The sequence below is a fragment of the Acanthochromis polyacanthus genome, chromosome 1, assembly GCF_021347895.1.
Source record: "Acanthochromis polyacanthus isolate Apoly-LR-REF ecotype Palm Island chromosome 1, KAUST_Apoly_ChrSc, whole genome shotgun sequence".
In the NCBI taxonomy this organism is placed as follows: Eukaryota; Metazoa; Chordata; class Actinopteri; family Pomacentridae; genus Acanthochromis; species Acanthochromis polyacanthus.
The window spans coordinates 62,942,437-62,964,828 of record NC_067113.1 but is presented as its reverse complement, the minus strand read 5'-3'; the positions used below and the strand labels follow the sequence as shown (position 1 = coordinate 62,964,828).

General features: G+C 39.0%; 1 protein-coding gene across 2 annotated transcripts in view; it reads right to left on the bottom strand.

Moving 5' to 3' along the window:
- Positions 1–499: 499 nt before the first annotated feature.
- Positions 500–22,392, bottom strand: part of pik3cg (phosphatidylinositol-4,5-bisphosphate 3-kinase, catalytic subunit gamma) — a 36,037-nt gene continuing 14,144 nt past the window's right edge. Inside the window, exons 14-24 of one of the 2 annotated variants that reach the window (XM_022214157.2) lie at positions 20,383–20,448; positions 19,998–20,141; positions 15,979–16,060; positions 14,840–14,943; positions 14,122–14,268; positions 13,954–14,044; positions 13,589–13,719; positions 8,938–9,049; positions 8,592–8,749; positions 4,962–5,043; positions 500–4,484 (exon numbers count right to left, since the gene is read on the bottom strand). In XM_022214157.2, coding sequence (XP_022069849.1) covers positions 4,285–4,484; positions 4,962–5,043; positions 8,592–8,749; positions 8,938–9,049; positions 13,589–13,719; positions 13,954–14,044; positions 14,122–14,268; positions 14,840–14,943; positions 15,979–16,060; positions 19,998–20,141; positions 20,383–20,448 — 1,317 coding nt within the window. In that variant the 3' untranslated portion in view covers positions 500–4,284. The remainder of the gene's footprint in view (positions 4,485–4,961; positions 5,044–8,591; positions 8,750–8,937; positions 9,050–13,588; positions 13,720–13,953; positions 14,045–14,121; positions 14,269–14,839; positions 14,944–15,978; positions 16,061–19,997; positions 20,142–20,382; positions 20,449–22,392) is intronic. The other variant, XM_051950772.1, reaches the window with a different exon arrangement.

The following is a 22,392-nucleotide window of genomic DNA, read 5'->3' as shown; positions in this document are numbered from 1 at the left end:
TACAGTTCATGAGCTTCCAATTAACGTCATAAAAAAAGAGGCCTTGAAGCTGAAGGGAAAAGAGGAGGCTTATCTGTCTAATCCATTTAAACCCAGTACATCACAATGTATACTGCAGCATGCTGCCATGAAACACACTGACATGAAAGAGATGTTTTCTTCATGTAGCACACCCACTCTCTGCTCAGACTGTGTTGGAAAAGACAAAGAAAGGAAGGTGAGGAGGAGCAGAAAGAAGAGATGACAGAGAAGGAAGAAGAGAACAGAAGGGAAAAGTAGGCGAGAAATCAGAGGAACGGATGAAACTGGTTGATGGTGTCAAGCTTTGTGACCTGTAGTTGTGGGGAGAGGTTTGTGGAGTTGCCCCATCTTGTGGTCAGAGTTTATCACCACAGTGGAGGGATGTGACTCTGATATAGAAAGAGGGAAGGATAAGTGATCCACATTATGATTAGGAAACAAAACAGTACATTTGATTTGTAAAACAGAGACAGCAAAGTGTATTTGAAGCACATGACTTTAATTATCATGACAAGTGTAAATTCTTCAGTTATTTCTGTCCAAAATCAGTGACTGAAGACATTTACAGGCATAAAACGCTTTACATAAAACAGTCTTTGTAAAGAAATGGAAGGCTTCTGTCTTTCCAATATGTTTTAAGCAAACAGAACAAATAAAAATACTGATTATTAAACTGCTGGTGCTTCTCATAGATTCTGTTTCCAACTTGGATATCACTTATGCTCATGAACTGTGGTAAAGAAAAGTGAACCCTCTTCCTTTTTATTCACAACAAACACATTCCTGAATTTCTAAGTTGTGCTTTTCCCACCTCAGTCTCTACTCAGCTCTTAATTCTTTTTTTTTTTTTTACAACATAATAGGCCCACATAGAAATGTTAAAATTCTTGATTATAAAATCCAAAATATTCAGAATCATTAAGTAGTTGATAAAAGACAACATCTACACTCCTGTTTAAAAGTTTGGGGGCCTTCAGGCGATTTCATGTTTTCCATGAAAACTCACACTTATATTCATGTGCTAACATAACTGCACAAGGGTTTTCTAATCATCAATGAGCCTTTCAACACCATTAGCTAACACAATGTAGCATTAGAACACAGGAGTGATGGTTGATGGAAATGTTCCTCTGTACCCCTATGGAGATATTCCATTAAAAATCAGCTGTTTCCAGCTAGAATAGTCGTTTATCACATTAACAATGTCTGGACTGGATTTATCATTCATTTAATGTTATCTTCAATGAAAAAATAAGCTTTTCTTTCAAAAATAGGGACATTTCTAAGTGACCCCAAACTTTTGAACGGTAGTGTACATATTCTGGAATTCTACATGCAGTAAAAACAGCATTGACCAGCATGTGCTCTAAGTGTCAACAGGCCAATGTAGTATCATGTAGACTACCAGTGAGAAGTTTGGACACACCTTCTCATTCAGTGCTTTTTATTTATTTTTTGTACTATTTTCTACATTGTAGATTAATACTGAAGTTTAATACTCTTTTGTTTACAACATGATTACTCCGTCAAGGAGTGTGGTGGAGTTCAGTGCCAATCAGTGTACATTTGTCCTTCTGTAAATCTGTCTGTTAGCAACATTACTCAAAAACGGACTAATGGTGCAAAGTCATTTTTTTATTGAAGATTTCATCCATCAGAAATGATACAAAGACTAAGCAGCCTGGGTGGAGTACTGTGTTCTGAGAGTGCTTTTCTGGTTTCACATGTGTTTTTTTTATAGTTTGACGTCTTCAGTATTAATCTAAAATGTAGAAAATAATGAAATAAAAGCCACTGAATGAGAGGGTGTCCAGACTTTTACCTGGTAGTGTAGACGTGCAGATCTTTCATGTCCATTACAGCAGTTGTACATTTGCATCTTCAGTGCAAATCAAAACATGGTTCGTTTATAAATAATAAAGCTCTCATCCTGAACACTTCAGTGATATTACATCATTTTTTTAAATCTCTGACCAGGAGAATCAGCCTGATTCATAGTTTACTGAATATAATTCAAAAAGATGGAATATCTAGAATCTACAATACTTTTCAAACCATTTACCACACAGCTCCTCTTGGGGTGGAAGCACAGTGCAACACCACTTCAGCAAAATTTAACAACCAGTGTGACATCTACCACATGTTCAAATGCAAATCATGTGAGGGAAATGTGAGAGACGAGTTTCCTCATATTAAAAACCAGAAACACAAAATAGTTAGTCCTTATTTTAAGGGATGAATGTAAACAGTGTAGAGCCCCAGTTCTTTACTAACGGAAGCTGTTATTTTAATCTGAATCTATCATTTACTTTTTTAAGTCGGAACTCTTAAGCAAACAGCAACATTTCAAGCTGCAGTTCACATTTAATGTAACACTCTTTAAGACTTTGAGAATACACTGCATACTACCTTTGACTTAAGATTGCCTTAATGCTGCTGATTCAGGCAAATGAAAGAACATTTTTGAACACTTTTTGAAATATTATTTTTTGTGGCTTTGGTGTGGATGCTTGACTTGGTCTATGCAGTGCAGTGCTAACAATCGCTCCCATGTTCAGTTCATTTCCACCTCTGCCCTGTTAGCTATCTTTAACTCAGCAGTAGGTCAGTAGATATGCAGGGTCAAGCGGAAGATCCTCATTGTCTTCAATGTAATTCATTTTCAGTTACACATAAGAAGACCCTCAGTAGTTCCAGTCTTTTTCCAAACTTTTACTGAATGGTGTAATGGGACTGTTCTTCCAGAAGATTTACAGTTATTTAGTTGTAAGTTTTATTCTTAGAAAAATATCTTAAAGAACATCCCAGTATTTCAACAGGTTGAGTGGGCGAACCATAAACAGGGCTGTAGTCCTGATGCAGCGGAAATGGTTCGAGTCCGACCCCCAGCCATTTGTTGCAGGTCCCTCCCCCACATTTCCAGCCTCTCTCTCCGCTGTCTTCTACAATAAAGGCAAAAAATGCCAAAAAAAATAACTTAAAAAAAGTCTTAATACACTGTCAGTCCAAAACAAAAGTCGCACACTCTTATATTTTGTTGGACCGCCTTTAGCTTTGAGAACGGCAAACATTCGATGTCATGGCATCGTTTTGATAAGCTTCTGCAATGTCACAGCATTTATTTCTGTCCAGAGTTGCATTAATTTTCTACCAAGATCTTTTATTGATGATGGGAGAGTCGAACAGCTGCACAAAGTCTTCTCCAGATCATCCCAGAGATTTTCAGTGAGGCTGAGGTCTGGACTCTGTGGCGGTCAATCCATCTCATGCTCCCTGATCCACTCATTCTCAATGTGAGCTCCATGAATCCTGGTATCATCATCTTGGAACATGTCCATGTCATCAGGGAAGAAAAACTCCACTGATGTAAAGATCTGGTCATTCAGTATCTTCAGGTATCAGCTGACCTCACTCTTTGGGAACATAATGTTGCTGAACCTGACCAACCCCAGATCATAACCCTAACCCCCACAGGATTGTAGACACTAGACATGATGAGTTCATCACTTCATTCACCTTTCTTCTTACCCTGATGCCCCCATCATTTTGGAACAGGGTAAATCTGGACTCATCGGACCACATGACCTTCTTCCATTCCTCCAGAGTCCAATCTTTATGCTACCTACCAAACTGAAGCCTTTTTTTCTGATTATTTTCACTGATCAGTGGTTTTCTTAGAGCTACAGCCGTTTAGTCCCAATCCCTTGAGTGCTTTCACTCAAGAGTGCAGAAATGCTCTTACTTTCACTATTAAACATAACTGTGAGTTCTACTGTTGATTTCCTACAATCATCTAAGAGTTTGTTCCTGAAGATGATAGTTCTCCACTGTCCTTCAGGTTTTAATAGTATGTTGGACAGTTCTTAACCTGATTTTAGTAGTTTCATAAATCTCCTTAGTTGTTTTCTATGCTTGATGCTGGCCAATAATTTGACCTTTCTGAGACAGAGTAACATCCTTTCCATGACCACAGGATATGTCTTCCAACAAGAAATGAGAAGCTCCTTACTGCATCAGTTAGGGTTAAATAAGTTGTTGCAGCTGAAACGTGTTCATCTCTGCAGTAACTATCCAATGGAAGGATCTTACCTATTTGCTTAGTTAAATCCAGGTGGTGACCTTTTTTTTGGACAGGCAATGTATCTGACATGGTCTAAAATACAAAATGTTTCGAAAAATATTTCATACAGTCATCAGATTTTACAGTCTCCTGTAGACTCTATAGTAAGACTCTTGTCTATTTTAGTTCTGTCTTCAGAGTTCCTAGGTGGACCTCTTCTCCACACCCTGCTTGATCCCCAGCACCAGATGAACAAACCAGTTGACCTGAACCATCCAGCCTTTCTCCCTGCAGATCTCTATCTGGTCCAGCAGGTGGTGCCGAGCGTCGTCCTCGCTGCGACCGACAGTCAGCGCCTCGCGGATGTACTCGATATCTTCCTTACTGGTCAGCTGGGGCATACCTGGTAATGACCAAAACACAGGAGTCTCATTTTAAAAACCAAAGTATGGCCATGTGTCAGTCTAAATCCAAATCTGCAACTTCTTGCCACTCGCCGGCCAACAGGTGAACTAGCAACACTTCTACTGGGTACAACAGATGAATTCACCTGGTTATTATTAGTTCAAAGTCAACTAATTTAGGCCATTAGGCTACTAAATTACTGGCTCACTTGCAGTATCTGTAAATAGCGATATTTTGCACATACCTCTTGCCTGTTCACATATAACAGTATTGCACAAGATGCAAACATTTGCACATAGAATATATGTGTAACTCTTTTTATCTTATTTTATGCAATTTTATTTTATTTGTTATTTCAGTTGTATGAACGAAACCAAGGTGTTTATGACAATGAAGTTCCTAAATGTTGAATGTTTTTCCTCTGTGAAGGAGCAAAGCAGTGACTGTGCAGGGAATGAAAAGCAGGAGGTCGTACCGGTCATCAGCATCATGGAGAACAGAATGATGAGCAGGTTGGTGTGATGTCGGAGAGCGAGGTAAGCCTTCACACACACATCCTGACACACAAAGGATCAACACGATACATCAACACACAGATAACACAAAGCTGATGCTGTTTTCTACAGAGAGACAGACTATAATACTCTTTATATATCTACTGTGAACAGACCTGTGACTGAGAGTGTCACAGAATATAAATATCTCAGCGTCCACTTTGACAAGAATCTGACACTCAGCTGTCACAGTGCTTAAAAAATAGAGTATTTCTGCAGTAATAAAAGCATCTTCCCCATATTCAGCAATAGATTTGTTGAGGTTGTTTTCCTGTCAGCCTTGGATTACGATTATAGGATTTACAGCTATTCAACCTCTTCTACAATTAAACCTCTGGGCCCTGCCTCTCTCTCTGCCTAATGGTGTATGTGTCTACAGTCCACTCAGTCTGTTTTACACTACTGTTGAAAAGTTTGGGGTCACCCAGGCAATTTTATGTTTTCCATGAAAATTCACACTTTTATCCATGTGCTAACATAACTGCACAAGGGTTTTTCTAATCATCAATGGGCCTTTCAACACCATTAGCTAACACAATGTAGCATTAGAACTATGAATAAACACATATGGAATTATGTCGTAAACAAGAAAATGTGAAGTAACTCTAAATATGTTTTATATTTTAGATTCTTCAAAATAGTCACCCTTTGCATGAGGTAGAACCTGAAATGGTTTTCACTTCACAGGTGTATCCTGTCAAGGTTCATTTGTGGAATTTCTTGTCTTCTTAATGGTGTTGAGACCACCAGTTGTGTTGTGCAGAAGTCAGGTTGGTAAACAGTTGACAACTGTTAGAATCCATGTTATGACAAGAACCAATCAGCTCAGTAAAGAGAAATGACAGTCCAACATTACTTTAAGGACTGAAGGTCAGTCAGCCTGGAAAATTGCAAAAACTTTGAATGTATCCCAAAGTGCAGTCACAAAAACCATCAAGTGGTACTATAAAATTGGGTCAAAAGAGGACCGCCCCAGGTCTCAAGTGATCCCAAAACCCCAAACCAATCCAGATGGTTTGGGATGAGATGAACTGTAGAGTGAAAGTGCTCAGCATCTCTAGGAACTCCTTCAAGACTGTTGGAAAACCATTTCAGGTTCTACCTCATGAAGCTCATCCAGAGAATGCCAAGAGTGTACAAAGCAGTGATCAAAGCAAAGGGTGACTATTTGGAAGAATCTAAAATATAAAACACGTTTTGACTAATTTCACATTTTACTACACATTCCCTACATAATTCCAGATGTGTTCATTCATAGTTTTGATGCCTTTAGTGAGAATATACAATGTAAATAAAGAAAAACCATTAAACGAGAAGGTGTGTCTAAACTTTTGACTGGTAGCGTATGTTAGCTAAACAAGAAATTTTAATGGTTTTATTCAATTAACTGTGGCCTTGTCTGTTTTCTTGTTCTCTCTATTTTTGTAATTTAACTCAGTGTCTTTGAAAAAGAGGGCTTCCCCTCAGTGATCTATCAAGCATAAATAAAGGTTGAATGAATGAAAAGATGTAAAATTTCTACTAATTTCTGAAATAATCTTATTTCAATGACATATGCTTCTTTTTTATAGTAGTGGATGGATGTTTGTGGATATGTGAACATACACACGTGGACAAAATTGTTGGTACCCTTCAGTTAAAGGAGGAAAAACCCACAATTCTCACTGAAATCACTTGAAACTCACAAAAGTAACAATAAATAAAAATTTATTGAAAATTAAATAATCAAAATCAGCCATCACTTTTGAATTGTTGATTAACATAATTATTTAAAAAAAACAAACTAATGAAATAGGGCTGGACAAAAATGATGGTACCCATAACTTAATATTTTGTTGCACAACCTTTTGAGGCAATCACTGCAATTAAACGATTTCTGTATTTGTCAATGAGCGTTCTGCAGCTGTCAACAGGTATTTTGGCCCACTCCTCATGAGCAAACAGCTCCAGTTGTCTCAGGTTTGATGGGTGTCTTCTCCAAATGGCATGTTTCAGCTCCTTCCACATATGTTCAATGGGATTCAGATCTGGGCTCATAGAAGGCCACTTTAGAATAGTCCAACGCTTTTCTCTCAGCCATTCTTGGGTGTTTTTGGCTGTGTGTTTTGGATCGTTGTCCTGTTGGAAGACCCATGACCTGCGACTGAGACCAAGCTTTCTGACACTAGGCAGCACATTTCTCTCCAGAATGCCTTGATAGTCTTCAGATTTCATCGTACCTTGCACACTTTCAAGACACCCTGTGCCAGATGCAGCAAAGCAGCCCCAAAACATTACTGAGCCTCCTCCATGTTTCACCGTAGGGACAGTGTTCTTTTCTTCGTATGCTTGGTTTTTGAGTCTATGAACATAGAGTTGATGTGACTTACCAAAAAGCTCCAGTTTGGTCTCATCTGTCCAAAGGACATTCTCCCAGAAGCTTTGTGGCTTGTCAACATGCATTTTTGCAAATTCCAGTCTCGCTTTTTTATGAGTTTTTTTCAGCAGTGGTGTCCTCCTTGGTCGTCTCCCATGAAGTCCACTTTGGCTCAAACAACGACGAATGGTGCGATCTGACACTGATGTACCTTGGCCTTGGAGTTCACCTTTAATTTCTTTGGAGGTTGCTCTGGGCTCTTCGGATACAATTCGAACGATCCGTCTCTTCAATTTGTCATCAATTTTCCTCTTGCGGCCACGTCCAGGGAGGTTGGCTACTGTCCCGTGGGTCTTGAACTTCTGAATAATATGAGCCACTGTTGTCACAGGAACTTCAAGCTGTTTAGAGATGGTCTTATAGCCTTTACCTTTAAGATGTTTGTCTATAATTTTTTTTCGGATGTCCTGGGACAATTCTCTCCTTCGCTTTCTGTTGTCCATGTTCAGTGTGGTACACACCTTTTCACCAAACAGCAGGGTGACTACTTGTCTCCCTTTAAATAGGCAGACTGACTGATTATGAGTTTGGAAACACCTGTGATGTCAATTAAATGACACACCTGAGTTAATCATGTCACTCTGGTCAAATAGTTTTCAATCTTTTATAGAGGTACCATCATTTTTGTCCAGGCCTGTTTCATTAGTTTGTTTTTTTAAATAATTATGTTAATCAACAATTCAAAAGTAATGGCTGTTTTTGATTATTTAATTTTCAATAAATTTTTATTTATTGTTACTTTTGTGAGTTTCAAGTGATTTCAGTGAGAATTGTGGGTTTTTCCTTCTTTAACTGAGGGGTACCAACAATTTTGTCCATGTGTGTACACTACCAGTCAAAAGTTTGGGCACACCTTCTCATTCAATGTTTTTTTATTTATTTATATTATTTTCTACATTGTAGATTAACACTGAAGACATCAAAACTATAAAAGAATGGATATGGAATTATGTTGTAAACAAAAAAGTGCTAATCTTCAGTATTAATCTACAATGTAGAAAATAGTAGAAATAAATAAAAAGCATTGAATGACAAGCTGTGTCCAAACATTTAACTGGTAGTATATCTGAGTATCTTGATGAGCCCTTCAGTCCCCTTCAGCATTAAGTCACATGTAAAAACATATTGTAAGCACCTGGAACTTCTGGAAGTGGGGGCTGCTTTTCTTTCCTGACGTTCCCATGACATACAGGAAGTCTGGTGTGAGAACGAAGGGAACCCACTCCTTACTGATTCCCATGAAGCTCTTATAATTCCCCAGGATGTGACCAAAGTCAATGTGGAAGAGATTCCCTGCAGCAGCACAAAGGACATTAGTGGGTATTTCCTTCAAAATAATGACATTTATTAATAGTTAGAAATAAGTTTAATCCCGAAGCTCCTTTTGCAAACTTTACAGTCTGCAATATTTCCTCAGCATGACTTTAGACGTGTGTTTTTGTTTGACTGACAGTGAGATGAAAGCACAGACGTGACATTACCAGATTCAGTGATCATGATGTTGTCATTGTGGCGATCTCCAATACCCAGGACGTAAGTAGCCACACAGTATCCACCACAGGAGAACAGGAACCTCTCCACAGCCTGCTGGAACTGCACACAGAGAACCGTTACAGTAAAACCATTTTCTAGCTCATTTTTCATTCCATTATTAACTCACATATAAAAAATAAGTGAACTGTAACCCAGAAATGTGCTTAATTGGCTGCAGAAGAGAAGATTTTGATTAGGAGGCTCAAGTCACTCAGTTCAAATGACCGTTAGCAATGAGAGAAATGGACCCTTATTGTTTGGGAGGATCTGTGCAGTGGTGCTGTGCAAATGTGTAAAAGTTGCAGCTACACTTTAAAAAAAGCACATTCTCAATGCAGAAAAGTAGTTAAAAATAACCCTTCAGACAGTGTGTATGCAGGTGTCCCAGCTAAAAGTAGCGTGTGTGAGTTCAGTGGTGACAGGAAAAACCATGTGGCTTGCTTCCTTCCTGTCTGTCACGCTGCTGTTTCCTCTAATGTGACACAGAGCTGCAGCTGAAAGCAAAGCTAGCAACACACTCATTACATAACGCCTGGAACACACACTGCATCTGCTGCACAGCCTCTGTATTGATCAGTAGAGCTGCAAGCCTGTGGCCACAATGACGTGGTGACTTTTTAATCCCAATTATTAACTGACTTCAGAGACAAAATATTTGATTTCACTTTGACATTTAAACAGATCACAGCTTTGGCTCTCTTGTTGTCCCACAGTCTTGCCAGTACATAAATCTTAGCATCAGAATCGCAGCAGCTCTCCTTTACAATACAGCCTCCATCCATCCATTATCTATACACCGTTTGATCCTCATCAGGGTCGTGGGGCGCGTTAGGGTTAGGGTTAGCAACCTGTTCAGACTCCATGTTTGGCAAAAAGATGGTTACCTTTGAAGTTTTCTCTTGGCCAACTCATTCCTGTGAGTGCAGCTCTACTTAGGTGTTTCAAAGAAATCGTCATGCTAGGATGAATCAGCTGGCTGACATGAATAAAGGCCAACTGAAGCTGGTCCATGTGGCTTTATGGTTTTCCTTTTGTAAATCCAGACTGAAAAAATGCAGGTTGAAGACTAAAGTAATGTGAAGAGCAGGACATTGGAATGCAGCAGAGCCAATAAATCAGATAGATGGGTTGTTTAGCTGCTATTTTTTGCACTGCAGTGATCATATCAAAAGAAAGACTTTTGACATAGATTGATTATCCATCCATCCATCATCTATACACCGCTTAATCCTCATTAGGGGAGCAGGAGGGCTGGAGTCTGTCCCAGCTGACTTAGAGTGAAGGCAGGGGACACCTGGACAGGTAACAGTCTATCACAGGAGTACATATTAGGGCTGGGCAAAAAATCGATTTAATCGATTTATCGAATTTGTTGCTAAAAAAGATTTTTATTTTGCAAACTCGAGTTTTTCCCCCACAGTTTTCTGGCATCTTTCGCTTTCCGTCCGCCCATTCCTCGTGGGCTTCCGTAGCGCGGTGTGACACAGCCCCATTCCCCGTGGCAGCGGCAGCGGCAGCATGTAACAGAGAACTCATTCAAAAGAAAGGCACAGCTAACTCAATCATTTGGAACTGGTTCGGTTTTGATGCTTCAGACGAACAACAGACAAAGCCTCGCTGCAAAGTATGTTTAAAACTTCAGTGTACCGCCAGCGGTACACCTGCTAATTTGCATAGGAATTTCAAGAATGTCCGAAAGCTCCAAACGCGATTATACAAACACTATACGTCGATGGAAAGCTTAGATTCTCATGAATCCGCCGGTATAAACCACTTTCAGATGTGATTACCACAGCGGGTAATATAAACACATTTGTCCGACAAACAACGAATATCCATCCATCCTTTCTCTGTACACGGCTTCAACGTACACAGCGCGACTCACATTTCCGGGTTCATTATTACACACAGATGAAAATATTCCACAAAAAACGGCCATAATCCAACCTTTTACATCCAGACGACACAAGCCAGTAAACTATTTTGTCCAAAACATGTCTTGAAGTCGGTATATAATCCACGAATCGGTCGTTTTCAAGGAAATGCACCTTGCGATGCACGTCCAATATTCCCTGTATTTCTTGTCATATTTAACGGGTTATTGTTTTTGATTGTATTTTTTTCTGTGTCTTGTTGTGTCCTTGTTCTTATGGTGTGTGTATTTGGACCCAGTGTCTGGAATAAAGCTGAATTGAATTGAATTGAATATTTTTTATTTACAAATAGAATATTAGCGATTTTTTGTACTGAAAATGGCTGGAATTGACTGCAGCTGATCGTCTCTGTCCAGTCTTTTCGCCTCAGTGCATTTAACCACAACTGTCTTTGTTCCCTCTGAGCACGAGTGTTCGGTGGAATCCTATAAAACTTTAATTTGCGTTCGCCAATGTCATTCCTCCTATTCTGGCATCCAAAAACACAGCAGGACGACATTTTAGAAAAGTTGATAGAGCCTAGTCCCTCAGTCTTTCGCCTTTCGGTCACGGCCGCGGCTTCCTCTTTTGCCTCCAGCTAAAGCTGTGACGTCATTCGTGACGTGGTTCATTAAAGGGTCTATATAATCCACGAATCGGTCGTTTTCAAGGAAATGCACCTCGCGATGTGCGTCCAATATTCCCTGTATTTCTCGTCATATTTTTTTATTTACAAAAAGAATATTAGCGATTTTTTGTACTGAAAATGGCTGGAATTGACTGCAGCTGTTGAAAGTGTTAGATGCAAGGTACATTGTACCCAGTCGCAAGTATTTCGCCGATGTGGCGCTGCCTCACCTGTACAATACCACTCGGCAAAAGATCCGCAACGAGCTGGAGGAGGTGGCCGGACAATGCAGCCGTACATGAGTCTCACAGCGCAACGACAGCTGGACCATGCACAGCATCTGCCTCCAGACAGCATATTTCCCCGATTACCACACCGGTGAAATAATTGCCCACGGATTAAAAGATGCTCTCAGTTCCTGGGGAAATTGTTGAATTACAGAGCCTCATTAACTTGCGTCATTAACTTGTTCATTAAATTGTTTACATGCGTTTTTTTTTATTCTGAGGACAATTACAGCAATAAAGTTACTTTTGACAGTATATCTGATGTCTGCAGTAATTTTTAAGTGCATTGAAAGAAAAAATCGAAAATCGAATCGAAACTCGAATTTTTCTTTAAAAAATTGGAGATTTTTTTTTTTAGACCAAATCGCCCAGCCCTACTACATATAGAGACAAACAATCACATTCACATCTACAGACAATTTAGAATCATCAATTAACCTCAGCATGTTTATGGACTGTGAGAGGAAGATGGAGAACCTGGAGAAAACCCACACATCCACATGGAGAACTTGCAAACTCATGCAGAACATGCAGAAAGATCCCAGAAAGGCGGGGACGAGAACCGGAGATCTTCTAGCTGCAAGGCAACGTTGGTAACCGCCAATCCACTGTGCAGCCCAGTTCATGTCCAAGAAGCCAAATGGAAATGTCACTGGCTGATCACCTGCTTATCAATACACACTAAAGTTCACAGATGTTCTCTAAACACTTCACAAGCAGGCTACAGTAGATAGCAGCTGGTGGCTGTGCACAGAGAAGCCTCTAGCCTCCATTTACTCACCACCATGCAGCAGCTGTGACCCAAAAAATTACATTGATGAGTCAAATAAGGCAACAGTCCTAACCACCAAACCACTGTGCAGCTCACAACAGAATTTATTGAAGCAAAATATAAATGAAAGTCGATCAAAGCTTTTTAACCAAAAAAGCTGCTTTCACTTTCACACTGTGTAACGCTGTTGTTATCCAAGTTGGAGTAACAGTAGTAAAGTCATTCTTGATGCATTCATTTGATATATGATAGGCATATATTTATTTGTTTATTGTGGTATGATATATGATATGACATATTGAATTTCCCTTTGGGGATTAATAAAGCTATTATTGTACATCCTTCTGGAGTGTGTGGTGTTTTATTAAGGTTGGTTGTGTTGCTGTGCAGCACAGACACAAGTCCTATTCTCTGGTTGCATGTGATTTGCTTTTGCTAAACATCAACAACCCTACAGCCAAAACACTTCCTACCAACACATGAATATCAGCTTCGAGGAACCGGCTCTCACCTTCACCTTATTCTCACCCAGATCGGTCAGTCAGACACTCGGCATTCTGGGAGTTCAGTCACTCCGCATTAAGGCAGCTGCTGGAAATCTGTCTGCCTTATTTTGATGACCAGGAGGTGGTTCTGTCCAGTTTCTTTCACCTTAAGTTAACTTCAAGAAGTAGATCCTTCCTATGTTTTCAGCATCTACACAGGGTCATTCCTGCCTTTATTTATCCTGTATAGACTTCTATAATGCTCTTTGCACAGGTATTACTCAGGCTTCTCTTCACGGCCTTCTGTTGGTTCAAAGATAAGATCGCTGACTTCCATCCTGCCTAATAAACTGAGCATCCCTATTGATCAGTTTTTTGTGATCAGATGTATTAATGAACTGGAGAATGGGTCAGAGAGTCTTTTTCATATAATACTTTTACGGTTGTATAACTTTTTTACTTATCAGGTCAGAAGACGAAAATCTGATGAGACTAAGCCGGTTGTGATTCGTACCTTCTCCTCGTTGACACACTTGTCCCGTAGCCACTGACAGAGGAGTTCATCTTTAAACGCTCCGGTGCTTCCGACAACACTCTGCTGGATGTTAGCAATGGTGGTGGCGTCCTTAACGATCTCAATCATACCTGCATTAATGCAACAGTAAAGACAGAGGAAAGGAGGAAGAATGACAGAAATGACAAGACTGTTGGTAGATCTTCACTTTAAAAAATGCCAAACTTGTCCAAGAAAAAAAAAAGAACAACCTTGGCCAGAGGACCACTTGGATCTTGTACTTACGTAAAAGCAGCAGCAATAATAATAATATATATATAATAATATAATAACAATAAGTAACTGTACCAATGTATGTGACTGACCTATCCTGTTGCCAGTGGAGATGCAGCCGTACGGCAACAGACAGAGATCCAAGGATTCAGTCTCCCAGATGGACTCCATGATCAGCAGAATCTAAAAGGATGAAAAAGGATCTGTACAGACGTCTTCTTTCGTAACTCTCTAATCGCAGACATGCTGTTGCTCCTCACCTGCAGGATGAGCATGTCCTGTCTGAGGTCATCACCGTCCTTGAAGATGATGCCTATGGGGTCTTTGGACAAAGTGGTGGGGTCGGCCCTTTTGAACTGCAGCCACAGTGGCTTCTTCTTTGATGCCATCACTTTGCACTGCTCAATCTACGAGCACAAACAGCATTCATTTAAACATCCAGTCACATGCTGGTAATGTGTTCTTGTTTTCATGTGGTGGACGTTTTATTTATTCTCAGCTTGATCACTGCTAAGAACTTTACTTGGGCATCAGCCAGGGCTCCTTCTATCATCTCCGGCTGATACACGCCATGAAACTCTCTGCTAAGCCTCTATATTTTCAAAAATCTTAGTCAAATTTATCTCTTTGCGAAAGCTTTTTGAACTGTGTGACATGTTATTTTTATACTTTTTTATTCATATTTATTGCTCTTATTCATTTTGCTGTTTTAATTTCCTGTATCAGTGTCCCTTGGACGAAGTCTCATTTGATTTGCCAAGTCTGGTTCTATTCCTGTTTTATTTTATGTTAAGTAAAGGACATCATAGATTTTTAATAAAAGTGCATAGAAACAGTGTATACAAAGTGTAGTTTAATATTATTAAGTTTTTGATGAGAAATCAGTAATGACATCAGTAATTTATTTAAAGCATACCTAGACCGCTTCTCCTCTAGTGTGTGTGCATGTGTGTGTGTGTGTGTGTGTGTGTTGCTCACCAGCAGGACTCCAGCTCTCAGTCCTGGATCATACGGGACTCTAAAACTCTCTGGCAGACCTGACGCTTGCAGAGTTTCCAGTTTCTGACGCAACTGAAACACCACTGACCAGCACACAACACAAACACAGGTTTAGTTTGACCATTTTACTCTATAAACCACATTAGACTGAACACACATACTGCTACTACAAACTTCTTATCTGGCCTCTATTTCAGTCAGACTGTACAATCAAGCCTGCTGCCAGTTGTTCAGCTCACCCACTAACTGTGCAATAAAAATATATATAAGAGCACTGTGCAATTTCACAGAAATTTTCCTGCGAGCATTTATATTTCTTCCAGAAGGAGAAAATAACTATATCTGTGCGCTGTGTGCATTGTGACTGTTCTTTTTCTTTTCTTGCACTATTTTTTGAATTTGCTGCTGTAACACCGAAAACTTCCCCGCTGCGGGATCAATAAAGTTTTAATCAATCAATCAATCAATCAATCAATCAATCAGTCTATCTATTTATTAAGCTTAATGACAAAAATGAGACATAAAATGACAAACATGAGACTCATAGTAGCAAAACCTTCACATGAAATGACAAAAACAAGATGCTTAATGACAAAAACGAGACACAAAATGGCAAAAACAAGACACAAAATGACAACAATGAGACACAAAATGACAAAAACAAGACGCTTAATGATAAGAACAAGACACAAAATGACAAAAACGAGACACAAAAAGGCAGAAACAAGATGCTTAATGGCTAAAATAAGACACAAAATGACAAAAAACAAGACATGAAATGACAAAAGTTAGACAAAATGACAAAAAATAGATACTTAATGACAAAAGCAAGACACAAAATGACAAAAATAAGACACAAAATGGCAAAAATGAGACACAAAATGACAAAAACGACACAAAATGACAAAAACAGACACAAATGACAAAAACAAGACACTTAACAGCAAAAACAAGACACAAAAGCCACCCATCCATCCATCCATCCATCCATCCATCCATCCATCCATCCATCCATCCATCCCAAAACTCATCAGATGATCTAAGAACATAAAACTGTGTAGCATAGGTTAGTATCAGTGCTTCATTTTAAGTTGAATTTTCATTTGCTTCCTCCTCACCTTGTGCTGTGACGTGATATTTGTCATCAGACATGGCCTTGATCTCACAGGTGACTTTCTGCAGAGCCTCAGTCATCTCCACCTGCACAGTATCAGTTCTTCATTTCAGAGTTCTTTTAACTTACTTCTAATTTGCCAGAATATCACCCACACACCCACACACCCACACACTCCTGATATGAAACACACCATAAACCCCAGAAATCCCCCTGCTGCTTCCCCACCAATACTGCTACAAGACTAGTGCTGTTGCCTCACATCTTGTACCAGTGTGCCATGCAGTGTGTAAGTTTAAGCATCTTGAGAAAATTTGAACTGTAACTGACGCTATATAAATAAAGTTGAATTGAATTATCTGAAGGTGTAGACATACACCTCCCTCCAAAGGTACTGGAACAGTGAGGCCAACTCCTCTATTTTTGCTGTAGACTGAAAACATTTGACATCAACCATTGAATATGAGACAGGAGATCAACATTTCAGCTTTTATTTCCAGATATTTACTTCTAGATCTGATACACAACTTAGAAGAAAGCACCAGAACCACTTTTGGACAGTCTGCTTTTTCAATCAAAGGTTGCAAACTTTGGAAGATATTACCAACTGAAATAAAATCAATAACAACTATTAAAACCTTCACAAAAAAGTTAAGGCATGGCTTTAAGCAAACCAGAGCTGTACTCATTTTTAAAGCGTTGTAGTTTGGATTGGTTTGTAAGATTTTACTTCTTCTTTTCCTTCTTGCTTTTGTTTTATACTGTAGATTTGTGGGGATTTTTAACTTAATTCTGTAACTTATAGTTGAATTTGTTTAGGTTTTTTGTATGTTGTACTTTTAAAGGATTGTGATCTTGCAGGTTTTGGTTGTTTTAAAAGTCCAACTAGGGACAGGAGTTGAGAATTAGCTGTAGCTAAAACTTTACATGCAACACATCGGATTCATGAACTGTATTGAAACTATGTTTATTGCATCGTCCCTATTAAGTAAAAACAAATTAAATTAAAGCAAGAAGAACAGGAAGACCAGGGTGGAATTTACCAAAAAGTACAGAGATGAGCCTCAATAAGTCTTTTATGGACTGATGAGACAAAGATGAACCTTTATCAAAATGATGGAAAGGCTTAAGTTTGGAGAAAGAAAGGATCTGCTCATGATCCCAAACATTTAAGCTCATCTGTGAAACACAGTGAAGTGTCGTGACTTGGGTTTGCATGACATCTTCTGGGACGGACTCATTAATCTTTAATGATGATGGAACACATGATGGCAGCAACAAAATGAACTCAGAAATCTACAGAATCTGTCAATTTAAAGAAAGAAGCAACCAATTTGATTGAGAGATCCTTCATCGTGCAGCAAGATAAAGACCCAAAACACACTGCCTAAACAACCAAGGAGTTCATCAAAGGCAAAAAGTGGAAGGTTTTAGAATGGCAAATCTCCAGACTTTAACCCTATCGAGCTGCATTTTACCTGCTAAAGAGGAGACTGAAGTGAGTAACCCCCAAAACAAACAACTGAAAGAGGATGAGGTGAAAGCCTGGAAAAGCATCACAAAAGAGGAAGGCAAATGTTTGGTGAAATTAATGGGTCACAAGCTCGATAACTAAATATTCAGTCTGATTCACTTTAATCTCTTTTAAGTCGATCTGTTTCAATGCTTTTGCTCATCGATAAATTTAGTCTTCGGTTACAAATAATGCTATCTTCTAAGTTGTGCTTGAGCTCCAGATGTAAATAACTGGAAACAAAAGCTGAAATGTTGATCTCTTGTCTCATTCTCATCGTTTGATGTCAAACCCAAATGTTTTCAGTCAGCAGCAAAAATAAAGGAACTGGCCTCATTGTTCCAATACTTTTGGAAGGGAGTGTACACACTAAAAAAGCTGGTACATAGCATCCTACATAGAGCATATAAAAATAGAGAAAAGCAAAATAAGAAAGTAAAACAGGGTGAAACGGGAGGCACACATTCACACACAGAATAATAGTCAAAAAAGGTTCTATTCAGCTCTGTGCCAACGGTCAGCACTGCTGAGAGGATGGAGCAGAGGAAATAAAAATAGAGGATTAACCCTATGAGCCCTGGGCTGTTCTCAGAGTAATTTCACTGCCTTCACTTCTAAGCTCTTATCTCGGTCATTTTAAAGCACAGACATACATGCTGTTGATTTTTTTCAGAACAGTCGCTGCTATCCAGCTCTGTGATCATTTGGCTTGATAAAAATTTTAAGATTTTAAGATTTTTTACATGAGTCTTTTCATTTAGGAAAAAAAATCATATAATGGATTGTTTTAACATTCCATGTATAAAAAGCAGGCAGTAGAGATATTTCATAGTTGTGTAGGGGGGATTATCTTGAATCTTACAATATCACAACAAGTTCAGGAGTAGTTCAAGCATGGTGATGAGTGTGGAGATGGATGAAGAGCCACTGCAAAAACTCAAAATCTTACCAAGTCTGTTTGTCTTCTTTTTAGTCAAAATGTCTCATCCCACTGGATTTAAGATAAATTCATTTAACAAGTGACATTTCAGCAAGATGGAGGGACTTGTTTTAAGACAATGCATCTTAAATATCTTGCTAAGTCAAACAATCTTGAAATTATCTTGAGTTGAAGTTTACGAAAAAACTCAAAATAAGTTTAACCCTTGTGTCGTCCTACGGGTCAGATTAACCCGTTTTAAAGTTTGAAAATGTGGAAAAAATATATATTTTCACAGTTAAACTTCTGATGTCCACATTTTCAACATTTTTGGGGAAATCTCTGAACATTTTTTTTGGTAGAAAAAAAGAAATGTTAAAAATGTTATCTATCAAATCAAATCAACCAAAATCCAGCGGAATTCGCTGGATTTTGGTTGATTTCTATGTGAATGTTCTTAAAGAAAATATGACAAGTTTTACTGATATATATGGAATCAGTTTAGATATTTTTAGGATTTTTTGGAAGATTTTTACTCATTTTTTGAAAATATTTACAAGAATTTTCTTGCCAAATTTGGGGGATTTTGTTAAATAAAACTTTTAAGGGAAACTTTTAAGGAATTATTGGAATTTTCTTCCAGATGGTTTTGCAAATTTTCAGAAATTTGGGGAATTTTTTTGCTAAAATCTTTGGATTTTTTTCAGACAAGGAAACAGCGTTTTTGTTGCCCGTAAATGAAGACAACAGGAGGGTTAAAACATCTCAAATTAGGAGGTTACATGAAAGCAAAAATCAGTTTTTGAGTGAAAAACTGTTTTCTTTTTAGCATGTCTGGCTTATTTTAAGACACTTAAGCTTGACAATCTTGATGAAATAAAGCTTAAAATAAGTTTTCCCAGCTAATTTTAAGATCACAATACTCTAAATATCACATCTTATTTTAAGAAATCTTACCAAGACATTTTTCACTTGTTCTATTGACAGATTTTTTCACTATTTCAAGGTAAAAGTTCCTTAAAATAAGTTTTTTGTTCTTGTTTTGAGAGAGGCATTTTTCCAGTGCAGCTTTCTAACTGGGATTACATTTGGTGTAATCTAAAAACAACTTTTTCGCTAACACTTGGTTGCACGGACCTGACATCATTGAAAAGGTCCATCCATCCATCCATCCTCTATACACCACTTTATCTTCACTAGGGTCGCGGGGGGTGCGGGAGATCAGATCTCTTAAAAATGAGTTTATTGTTTTATTGCTTTATTGCTATAGCTTGTCCAGACAACGAGGCAACGGTAACCATACATCCCATCACCTGCTTGGTTTGACATGAAGAACCCACCTATATAAGCTAGGAGAAACAGTTGTTCTGCAGAGTGATTCTATCGGGCCTTGAATCCTCTCACAGGCATGCCATGATGTCTGTGCTGCTTTCTTTGTTTTAATAAACCTTTTATATATAAACAAGACAGTGTCGATGGAGAATTTCTTCACCATCTTCACATCGTCACTACACAAGAAGACACAATGCGTTTCAGAACCTTTGACTGGTAGTGTATCTTGGTGTACGGAGCTGTAAATGAGGCCTGTCACCTGTTTCCTGAAGTCTTGCAGCATGTTTTCACCGCAGCCTCTGAGGTAGGCCTCCAGCAGGACGGCGTACCTCTGCTGGTAGTGCATGGACTGGGCGATCTCACTGCGCAGGAACCAGAAGAGGAAATGACCAATACGCTTACTCTGAGGACGGAAAACACAAGAACGAGACAGAAAATGTTACATATGATGCACACAAACAAAAATGTGATTATTATTTTTATTAGGAAATGTAATTTAAATGTGGAAAAATTGCTACTGAAACCTTTTTGTCTTTGGTATATTGTGGAAAATGAATTGAATGGCAACAAAATAAAGAGGAACACACACACATGTTGTGTGAGACGGTGTAAAAACAAACACGTAGATGTCTTTTTCTGCTCACCCTCAGAGCTCTCTTCAGCAGGAACCTGACCAGAGCGCTGTCATGGTAGGGCTCGAACTTTACCGCCTGCAGGGCACAAAACACACATACACATACACACACACACACACACACACACACACACACACACACACACACACACACACACACACACACACACGTTTGTTTTTCTATACCGGTGGGGACTTACCATTGACTCACATTCATATCTAACTCCTAACCCTTACCCTAACCCTAACCATCACCAAATCAATGCCTAACCCTAAACAAACGTTTTTGCACTTTCACATTTTTTATTAACAACAATATGGCCAAGAAAACGGTGTTGCCACCCGTGGGGACCTCATTTTAGGTCCCCACCGTAAGACAAGTCCCCACCTTTATAGCAAATAGTCAGGTCAAAGTCCCCACCGGTATAGCAGAAACAAGTACACACACACACACACACACACACACACACACACACACACACACACACACACACACACACACACACACACACACACACACACACACACACACACACACACACACACACACACACACACACACACACACACACACACAAATCTTATAACTGCCAAAAGCAAAATCAGGACTTTCAGGTTCAGGCGCTCTGATCAAAGTAAACACAAATTCTCCAAAGTTTATAAAAATGTTTAAGTAGCGGTGCTGTCAGTTGTGTGCCAGCAAGCAACAAAGCCACATTTAAGACACTCCAAAAACAGACTCTGTGACTCTGTAAAATGTTCCAGAGCCTCGGGTTCGCAGGGGATTTACCCAAAAAAGTTTACAAAAAGAATTTCAGACTGGGGCTACAGTGTGATGGGACACAACATGGATTGTTGCCGTAACGGAAGTACAACAAAACACAGAGCTCTTTGAGGCCAGACAGAAGTGAAGGAAACAGTGAGTGGTTGAACAGGTCAGAAGTGTGTGCAGACAGACTGAGTAGAAATGACTGATTTTCCTGTGATAATTCTGACAAAACAAAGCCCTCTTTGACCAACTGAAAAGTCTCTTATTACAAGTTAAAACATGCAACCACTGATTATTTCTGTAATGAACTTATGCATCACTTAAACGTTACATTAAATGACTTTTGATATCAACTTGAAGCCAATATCCAAAAATTTCAACCATCCTTTTTGTTGCTTTTTCTGTGTTCTACTAAAATAGTCCACCCAGCATTTAAAAATAGAACAAACACCTACATGATAACACCAGCTCTGAGTCAGTGTTACAAATGTGCAAAGCAAGTTTTTACTCGTTGCTGCAGTGTATGCTCCAGTATAAAGCATTCTATGTCGACATATCTTGAAACTAAACCGGAATAATATCCTCCACATATCAGTGTGGTGATAACAGTGCATGAAGCGAAATGTCATTTTCCTATCAGACCAAAAGGCCTTTGTTAGCTTCAGCTGATGATTGATGTTGCTCATGCAAAGCTGGCCACAGAGTCAAATATGGAAACACATCAGAAGACAAGCAGCCTGTATCTGCTGAGCTGCTTCTTTCCACGAGCTTGTGAAATACTGTAAGAGTGAATCAGAGGAGTAAATGGAAGAAGTGTTTCAACATCTCAAAAAAGAAAAATGTGACCAGACATATGGTTTGTGTGTTTGTATTAAATGTCCATTCAATATCAACAATGACAGTGCAATGACTAGCAGCAGCCACAGCACGAGTTCAGTGCAAGTTAGGGCTGAACAATTCATTTTAAATATGAATTAGAAATAATGCTGTGAGGAAACTGCAAAGGCTGCACTTTGAGTTGATATATGCAGCGTGTCGGACTCAGGGTTTGAATTGTTGTGTCAGTGGTTTTGCAAACTCATGCTTCCTCCTTACGCGATGGTCTCACTTCCAGTCACATCACGTGTTAGTGAGTATTCACGTTTTAAATCCATCACACAGGAACTGTTGAGCTGAAGCTTGACTTTAAAATGTTATTTTGCAAATCTAATAGCAGTCGCAACTACCGTTCAAAAGTTTGGGGTCACTCAG